The following is a 10,328-nucleotide window of genomic DNA, read 5'->3' as shown; positions in this document are numbered from 1 at the left end:
ACATAATTGATCATTTTTTTCTCCCCCTTCTTTGATTTTTTGTTAATTGATATTAAACTAATGACATAATTGATCATTTTTTTCTCTCTCTTCTTTGATTTTTTTGTTAATTCATATTAAACTAATGACATAATTGATCATTTTTTTCTCTCTCTTCTTTGATTTTTTGTTAATTGATATTAAACTAATGACATAATTGATCATTTTTTTCTCTCTCTTCTTTGATTTTTTGTTAATTGATATTAAACTACAAAATTCTTGCAACAAAACGAAAGCATGAACAAATATATTTTACAGTCACCCTTTTATGATAAACTTTACAGTTGGGCAAAGGAAAAAAAAATATTCTGAAATAATTTGACTCCATTGCAGGGAGCTGAAGTTATTTAGCATGCTAGAAATGTCTGGGGGCATACTACACAAGAAAAAGTTTGAAAATTAGAAGCCTTATGGTGCCTTCTTGTCTATTAATTTTTACCCTCTATTTAACAGACATGACACTCTTAAATATAACAGTAAATTAGTCAAACTTGGTTTTAATAGTCATTAAACAGATAGATATATGTACTTACTAGTAGGCCTATTCATCAAATCTGTAGAGTAATCATATAAAGCATAATTTATATTAAAGTTTGTTGCATAGCATGCATACATCTTTTTTAATCAATTAACCCTTTCAACACGAGCCTATGTATATGTGAAACTACACATACTATAACTGAGAGTTTTTAAGGTATCTTTACAAAAATTGGTAAGATTTTATTAAAGATTTCAGGTATTTTGTACACAAAGAATAAGATTTTTCTAATTATTTCTACTAAAGACTTGTTTCTGAATTCATTTTAGCATTTTCACTCACACTTTGACTAGTATGAATGCAAGGTGATTTTCATGTTATTACAAATAATTTTGAATATAATTCTGTAAAGCCTTGTGACATGCTCAGAAGAGCATACCTGTGTCAAAAGGATTAATTAATTCTCACAGTTTCGACATTACAGCTTATGATTTACTTCAAACAAGTTAACTGCTCATAATTATAGCCTCTTATTCATATACAAAAATAAACTATTGCATTGAGAATTATGAACCTATGGCTTTTTAGTAGTCCTATAAAGTTTTGAAATTTACTCCAAATAATGAACATAATTCCTAGTTCTTTCTCTAACTAATCTCACTTTTTTCTAATTATCATCTTCTCTTCAACATGATAACCTTTAAATTAAACTAATGTAAACATTGTCAAATAACTTTTTGCATGAAAATCCATGAAACAAAGATACCATTTTGAAAGATTAGGAAAATGTTGTTTTCTATATCAAATCAATATGCTTAACTCAATCTTTATACCAGAAGAATAAAATAGTATATTCTTTTAAGAGATACATCTATGCACTTCCTTGTAGCCCCATTTGTCAAATTTATGGACCAACCCACAAAGTACAGAGATACATCTATGTACTTCCTAGTAGCCCACAAAGCATAAGTCATATTAACATTTGTTGTGTATCATGCATATAACTTTCCTGTCTACTGTGATAAATTCAGTGGCAGAACAAGCAGTTCAGGAGCCCTGGAGCAAAGAAATGATCGGGGCCCTTTTTTTCATAAGGTAAGACCAGATCAGGCCCCCAGATGTCACAGGCCCTCTGGCTACATTACACACTTATAATAATAATAATAGTAATAAAAAAAAAGAAGAAGAAGAAACACCCTGTGAGATACATTCTTACTGTAATAGAGTTGATGAAGAATAGAAAAAGAATATTCAAAGCACCCTTTGGGATACATTTCTACCATGATAGAATTATAGGAAAGAACAGAAAAATATTTTTAAAAATAAGAACATGGGGTATATTCCTACCATAAATGAAGAGATGACAAGAGCCTTGGGGTTCCGCATATATTTTAAACTAAGAGTTAGTTAATCTCCTCCCCCCCACCACCAAAATAAAATGAACAAGTTAATATATCAATGGGCTGCAAATCATGAATCCTCAGATTCACAATTTGAGCATGCCTAACAATAACCAGCATTGGATTGAATAGCAACATAGTGGTTTGAATCTAAACAAAACATGTAGAAAAGTGGCACAGCTCCCATTCTGTATATGATTCTTAACATTTAAGACACTTTCCTGGAAAAAATATTAAAAGAATATACCTGGTGAGTTAAGGACAATGATTTAGTACAGATAACAAACTTTGATGTAAATAATGAGAAAATTTTATACGGTTCCATTTCAAAATAATAAATTCTAGCTTGCTAGATTAGAATAAGGTTAAAAGACTGAGAAATAATTATGATAACTAAATTTTCTTGCATATAACAAGCAGATTTAATTTTTTTTTCCCCCGAAATGAATTTTGAGTAAAACAAAAACAAATCTTTGTATTGTATCAAAAATTATATTATTCTAAATGCTGTACAATATACACCAAACTGTTTTGCATTTGGTTTTTAAGACTTGTGTGTTAAAATGTGGTTTTAATCAAAGTTCAAGTATTTCTAATAACTTTCATATTTCTTACAAATAAACCATCTAATTATCAATAAATTAATGAGCTGGTACATAAATTTCTATCTTTATCCAAAAGACTACAATATTTTCTAGATATTAATACAGCTTTTAGGTTAAACTGATCAATTAAATAGTTTGCTTAATTATTAAACAGCTTTCTTCCCACCCATATGAGATTATAAAGTCTACAAAATACCTTGATTTACAAATGTGTAATTAGAGCAATATACAAAACTAAATCTGCCTTACCTCAGCAATTAAATGCTGTACTTCTTTCTTCAGACCAGCAACAAGAAGTATGATAGATGGTCTGTCTTCCACCTTAAGAAATAATATCTCTTTAATCCTCGAATGTTTAAACAACATTGTCAGTCACAAAAATAAAATATGGTCCTGTTTTTTGTAGTTGTTTTTTTCAGACACAGGCTTTATACACATTAATTTTTATGTTAAAACATTTTATTGAATGTATTACTTTAAATCACATTCTCTTAGCTAAAATCTCACTAAAAATTTAAGATATATATTTATTTGTGATAAAAGAAATACATTTTTTCCTTCTATTATATTACATTTATTACCTATAGTCATTCTATGTCCTTTCACACTTTACATAAGTTTTCTAATAGACTGAAACAGTGTTGTTACTGAAGAAAAAAATCAACAATTTTAAATTAAGTTGTTTTTTTAGTAATAAAATGTTGTGAAATCTTGATTCCAAGTAAAAGTTTAATTATGAAACTTATTATATAATTTGCTGAAAAAAAAATTTGCTTTTATACAGGTAAAACATTTACTTCATGCTATAAAAGCACCCACACCCCAAAAATTAAATTTTGAAACTTTCTGTTAACATAATGTTATGAAACTTCCATAATCTAAATGCACATTATAAAATGCTTCAAATAAAACAGTAAATAAGATAGTTTCAGGAGCTTCGTATGATAAAGTAAGTCTCAGCTTTTTATAGTGCAAAGGTGGTAATAGGTTGGAATATGAAAAGCACAGCTAATGTAAAGCAAAGCTTTAAAACAAATCAGTTTTAGGACTAAAACGTAAATTACCTTTGCTACACAATCTGCTCTACTCCTTGCAAGCTTGGAATAAAAATGCTCTTTCTATATATATATATAATCTACACCTAGCTTTTATGACTCATATGCATCAATTTGCAAAACATCAAATTATTGACACTCTTCAAAAAATTAGAAAAAGTACATCTCATAAATATACATTATTTCTTATTTCTATAATGCTCTGTAAGTTTTCCTTAATTCTGTATAATTGTTTTTGCCAATTAACCTGCAATGTATCATCTCCGTTGAACTGTTAAAAGCCATATAATATTTTGCATCAAAAGTCTTACTAATAAAGATAGTTAATCTTGAGCATAGCTGCTTGCAACTATAGTGATTTACTTGACAAGTGTGTAAATAAATAATATTAAACCAATAAAGACAACTGGTCTTAGAGATTAAAAGATTAATATATATACTCTCAATGTTCTGGAATTGTAAAGTGGGAAGATAGCATAACTAAAAACTGTTTCGTGAGGAAATTAATAGCCAAAAATTCTATTTTTGTTACATTGCATTTAAAATTAAATATAATATCACTATGGCCATATTACACTGTTTTTCACATACTCGTCTACATGAAAAATTATGCAATGTCCATTAGACCTACTAATATTTTATTCTAATGAGTATTTGAATGTATACATATCTCTTGCTAGTAAATCTCACGCAAATCGAGATAAGGATTTTTTTTTGCACTCACTTTTTCAATGTTTTAGCTACTTTAAACAAAAATCAGGTTTTACTCATTAAAGACAAATGTATCATCAAACAATATTTTGTGTCAACGTTTTTGCTAGCGAATGTTAAAACAACTCGTATAGGTTTACATCATTTTGACACTTTCTAAGACAAACATACATAATTATGAAAAAGTGAGTTTCTTAATAAAGTATGAAAAGCAGTCTATGTACCTACTCATTTTCCTGAATACTGTTAGTGAGAAAAATGCAAGTTTTCGATAGTTAAAACCCATCATTTGAAGTATTACCTTTTCACAGGTTCTTTCATAACTCCTTACACTTTCTATTAGAGAAATGGCAAAAGGGTAGAGTTGATTGGCTTGATGGGCCTTATTAACGATTGCTAAAGACACACGGAATCCCATCCACCGTAAATTACGCACTTCCTTAGAAAGAGTGATTATTTCTGGCAGAAAATTCACACGCAACTTGAGAATGTTTCCTTTACCACTTCGAGCCCGGGTACTATCAATTGCAAAAATTCGTCCAGAAACTCCTAATTGTCTTTGTTGCACCTGAAGATTATAAAAATGTTTTTTTTAGATTTTTGCTCTAATAGGAACATATACATATACGATATCTAACACACAAAAAAACAGAAAAACCACAAAATATTTATTGAAAACAAAACTCTTTGTTTGGATCTAAAGGTTCTGTTTTAGTAATTAAGCACAAAGCTACACAACGGGTTTTTTCTATGCTGTACTCACCATGGGTATCGAAACCTAGTTTCTAGCATTATAAATCTGCAGACATACCACTTTGCCACTGGGGAACAAGTCTCAGGAATGAATATATTAAACAACATAAGTCTAAGTTTAATTTTTAATACATAAATGTCTAAAAGTACTTTGCTACATAATCCAAATATATTCATTTATTAAAAAAAAATGCTTACTTTCCTTGGCTTTCAAGCAAATTTTATGATAATAATAATAATATTAGCAGTTATATTTCTTCAATTAATTTTTAATATAGCAGAGCTGAAATCAAATTGATATATACACACACTTTACTTTTTGAAATATTAAAAATAACAGCAGCATGTTATAGATTAGGATGAATGTATTTCCTTTCGTTTCATAGTAACAGTCTTATAATTTTAAACCTTGTAGATATGAACTGTTAACAGCAAACTCTCATTTACCTGTATAATAGACGTTAGTAAGAAATCAGTTTGGTCCTTACCATTCTTGACCACTCATCGAAGATTCCCTGTGTGTTGAGCTTTGATCGAAAGCTATCCGCATCAGCCTTCAATTTTTGTCCTTCCACGTGGTTTTCCCAGCCTTTACCAAGCACATCCTCCACTCTCTTCATATATACTGACAACTGTCGATCGATCTAAATATAATATTTCAAGTTTGAGGTTCAAAACAAGTAAAAACAGAGTAGTTGAAGATGCTTTGTATTATGTATGATAAGCAAATAACTATTACAGGAATTAAAAAAAACACATCAAGAATGATCTGTTAGGCCTATATCTGAACTTCTGTTATGCAAGCATGTGTTGGTTTTTGCACCACAGCAGTAAGTTTCTTACACTGTACATAAATATCAATTCACAGAAGAAGATGACACTTGGCTGCCACAAGTCCAGTCTAGCTGAGTTGCGATATCGAAAATGAATCCTTGATATGAACTCGTAGCAGACACGAGAAAGTTACATAACAACACTTTTATACTTCACTTATAAATCAAATATAAAGAAATAATAAAATTATTTATAGTCAGGTATGACATTTTTTTAAGACTAATGGCCATTTGCTTAGTTAGCTTGAATGTTTTTACACCACTTTTGGGTTATTTTAATTTCAGTTAAAAAAATATGCAATGTTGAAATTTCAAATAATTTTTTTAGTCAAGAAAGAAAAAAGTTAACAGAAATTTGATAACAATAATTTTTGCACCTTATATTTTGTTTTGTTGAAGTATTCTGCAAGACAGTAAGTATTCGATATGTGTGCCGCTCTTATAAGAGTATACAATCACTGCCACAAACTTATCAAAATATCCTTGTTTACATTTGACTTCCAAACAAACAATAAATAAGCTTCATTTAGCCCACGGGCACTGAATAAGTTATGCACAGTAATAATGTTATTAAAAATAAATTATCATATTCATATGGGTATGCAATATTACAGTTTTAACTAGCACCTTTTAAATAGTAAATGGTTTGATTTGTTTTGAATGTCATGCAAAGCTACACGAGGGCTATCTGCGCTAGCCGTCCCTAATTTAGCAGTGAAAGACTAGAGGGAAGGCAGCTAGTCATCACCACCAACCGCCAATTCTTGGACTACACTTTTACCAACGAATAGTGGGATTGAATGTCACATTATAATGCCCCCATGGCTGAAAGGGTGAGCATGTTTGGTGAGACAGGGATTCAAACCCTCGACCCTCAGATTACGAGTCGAGTGCCTTAACCACCTGGCCATGCCAGGCCAAATAATAAGTGAAGCAATAGTTATGAAATGACTAAATTTAGTTTCTGTTGTCAAACTATAAAATCAAAATTTTAACTAAACTAGCTACAGTATTATTTTAGTATTTAAACCATACACACACACACACACACACAGAAACTAAACAGAATACTCAACTTATTGAAAGATGTAATAGAGTTAAAAATGAACATCTTAATCCAAAAGGCTCTTTAACAACGCAGCTTCAAATAAAAATTGCTAAATCTTACTAAATAAAATTTGGTACGATGTTATTTATTTCAACTCATTTTCCTCATAAACGTATACCTATCAAGTTAAAGTGAAGACATTGTCTCTTACAATCACTGATCCTTCAAAAAATGTGTTAATTAGTATTTACCTGTATAAGCCAGATAAGAAAATGTGTTTTAAAGAGCACGAGTTGAGATATTAGATTCTAAAAACAGACCATATACCATATGTCCAGCCAACTTCATTTTATTCACATCTTGCTGTCAATAGCACAGCAAAAGAAAGTAGCAAGTTTACCATTTATATGCAAACACCTGTTAGTAAAACATGTATTCTTATTGTACACTAATATTGTCTTTAGACACTTGTACAAACTGAGCTTGAAACCATAGTAAACTGGTTTTCATTTGTTCATAAACAATTAAACTACTTTGAGAAAAAAATTTCACTTTTATGTTTAAATATGGGGTTTATAAAGTTCCTGTAGTTCATCAACATATTTCCTATATTTTCTCAATGACAGTATCAAGATTTAAAATAGCGTATCGTTTGCCATATTGTAGTTCTTAAGTAAGATACACTTCTGTGGTTGATGAGCTGCTACTCTAGCTTCACCCAGAAACCTGTCTTGACAAGTTAAATTCTACCAAAAACTGTTAATAACTGTGAATGTAAATGTGAACAAACTATTAATGTCTGAAATATAACATTTCTACTGTTTCTGTTTTTCCCACAAAACTTCAAACTAATGTGTAGACATTAACAAAAACATCCCCAATACTCCTACAGTATAAAGTCACCATTGTAAAAATCACCTTTCAAATACTAGATGCAAGGAAAAACAGGATACAATAATATTTCATCGTCACATTTCTTCAAGCTAAGTTAAAACATGATCAAAGTGATGACCTAAGCAACTCTAAATGTTATTTGTTTTGTGTTTTTAAATGAAAGTTTTTAACATCTATATCATTCGTTTTTACTACAGATTTACTTCAAGTGGGTTCCTCAACATTATAAACATACCTGTTTGGCCCACACAATAGAGCCAGCTACAGGAGGAAGGTCTCTAACTTTACTCATACGACAAGCCTTGCTCTGTGGGTACTGAACCTTAAACTTCTCATGGAGTGCTTCAATGTCATCTTTTACTCTCTGGATTAACTGTGTCTGATATTCTCTGATGGCCCCCCGGATATGAGGACGAACAAATAAAGCATTGAAACGAGAGAATATTCTGAACATTTCATTAGCATTCTTTGCAGTTCCGAGTTGGTCACGAAGACGGGCTGTGATTCTAGTCTCAACACGGTCAATACGCTCTTCATACCTGACAAGTTTATAAAAATTAACTAATGCTTTTCCTCACTATGCAAGAACTCAATATATCCATAAAATTCATAATTTGTTTCAAGAAAATATATATGCCATACTAAGTTTACACCAATTGAAATGACAGTTTGGATATTACTACAACACTGAAAAACTTACAACCATCTATACTTTCATTATCTAAAAGTCCAATCTTGTTTAATGTTTTTTGGTAAAAAAACAATAATAATCCACTTTAACAAATTACAGCATCATGACGTCATTACCTTTTGATTGCAGCTTCCCAAGCTTCTGTACCTTCTTTAGATATGTCCAACCCATCCACTTCTTTCACATTTTCATATGCCAAGTTTACTTCCTGCATATAAACAAAGTCATCAAGATGAAATTCACTTTACAGTAAACTGTACAAAAATTAAAAACAAGTAACTCTGCAGCTTGTATCTTTCCACAAGCTTATGAATAACAAATTCTTTAAAAAAAATAACTTATGAGTAAGTTAAACATTATATATATAATTCTGTTACTTTTTTTACAAGTGAGTCTACTTTGCAAGCATAAACACTTGGGCTAAAAAAACATAACACATTTCCTACACACAAGGATTTTAAATTATAGCGTGTAGGCCATTCATGTGTATGAAAAACTTGAGACAACATGTGCGCAATTCGTACATAACATAAGCTCCAGATACAACTTGCAAAAACAACAAAGGATTCAGTTTCAACCTGTGGATAATTTGCATACATAATAAAAGTAGTAGTTAACACATATTGACAGTTACTACTGATAACAAAAGTTTCACTTGCAAAATGAAGAAATTCATAGAGATGATACAAGTGCTTCAGCTGTATATTTGAGGAGGTTAGAACAATAAAAATAACAAAGTAACAGACTGAACAATAAAAGTGAAAAATCATATACCTGAATCCAGGAGTAGAACTGTGTTATTTAAATATCTTTATTACCGAATTACTTCAGATAACTAAAATCAGTAGATCATTAACCTCCATAGCATCAATCGGATCATTAACCTCCATAGCATCAATCCGATCATTAACCTCCATAGCATCAATCCGATCATTAACCTCCATAGCATCAATCCGATCATTAACCTCCATAGCATCAATCCGATCATTAACCTCCATAGCATCAATCAGATCATTAACCTCCATAGCATCAATCCGATCATTAACCTCCATAGCATCAATCAGATTATTAACCTCTATAGCATTAATTAGATTATTAACCTCTATAGCATCAATCATATTATTAACCTCTATAGCATTAATCATATTATTAACCTCTATAGCATTAATTAGATTATTTACCTCTATAGCATTAATCAGATTATTTACCTCTATAGCATTAATCAGATTATTAACCTCCATAGCATTAATCAGATTATTAACCTCCATAGCATTAATCAGATTATTAACCTCCATAGCATATTATTAACCTCTATAGCATTAATCAGATTATTTACCTCTATAGCATTAATTAGATTATTTACCTCTATAGCATTAATTAGATTATTAACCTCTATAGCATTAATTAGATTATTAACCTCTATAGCATTAATTAGATTATTAACCTCTATAGCATTAATTAGATTATTAACCTCCATAGCATTAATTAGATTATTTACCTCTATAGCATTGACATCAGCAGAATCAAGAACAGTAGATTCTCCCTTTTGTTCTACTTTATCTTCATTTGGTGTACTGACAGGCTGAGGTGGGCGTTGAGAGATGGTCGGCCGCAACACTCTCACAATAACAGTCCTCAACTGTTCGTGCTGACGCCTGAACCTGAAGAATTAAAATAGTTTAGTAAATGAGAAATCATGCACTATAAACTTTACTGTGTACTGGTAGAATTGCACAAAATATGTAAGCTGTATGTCTAATACTGAAGAGCAGATACACTCATTCTATTAAAGATATTTTAGGATGTAAAAAAAAAAAAAAA

General features: G+C 30.4%; 1 protein-coding gene across 1 annotated transcript in view; it reads right to left on the bottom strand.

Moving 5' to 3' along the window:
* LOC106470540 (dynein heavy chain, cytoplasmic-like) overlaps positions 1-10,328 on the bottom strand; it is an 83,678-nt gene that overhangs the window by 69,154 nt on the left and 4,196 nt on the right. Inside the window, exons 2-8 of the mRNA XM_022399145.1 lie at positions 10,006-10,168; positions 8,624-8,715; positions 8,052-8,355; positions 5,530-5,685; positions 4,590-4,856; positions 3,587-3,619; positions 2,772-2,843 (exon numbers count right to left, since the gene is read on the bottom strand). Of these exons, the coding sequence (XP_022254853.1) occupies positions 2,772-2,843; positions 3,587-3,619; positions 4,590-4,856; positions 5,530-5,685; positions 8,052-8,355; positions 8,624-8,715; positions 10,006-10,168 (1,087 nt within the window). The remainder of the gene's footprint in view (positions 1-2,771; positions 2,844-3,586; positions 3,620-4,589; positions 4,857-5,529; positions 5,686-8,051; positions 8,356-8,623; positions 8,716-10,005; positions 10,169-10,328) is intronic.

The sequence above is a fragment of the Limulus polyphemus genome, unplaced genomic scaffold, assembly GCF_000517525.1.
Source record: "Limulus polyphemus unplaced genomic scaffold, Limulus_polyphemus-2.1.2 Scaffold4073, whole genome shotgun sequence".
Lineage (NCBI taxonomy): Eukaryota > Metazoa > Arthropoda > Merostomata > Xiphosura > Limulidae > Limulus > Limulus polyphemus.
Note: the sequence above shows the minus strand (reverse complement) of the source record. Positions and strands in the feature narration are given on the sequence as shown.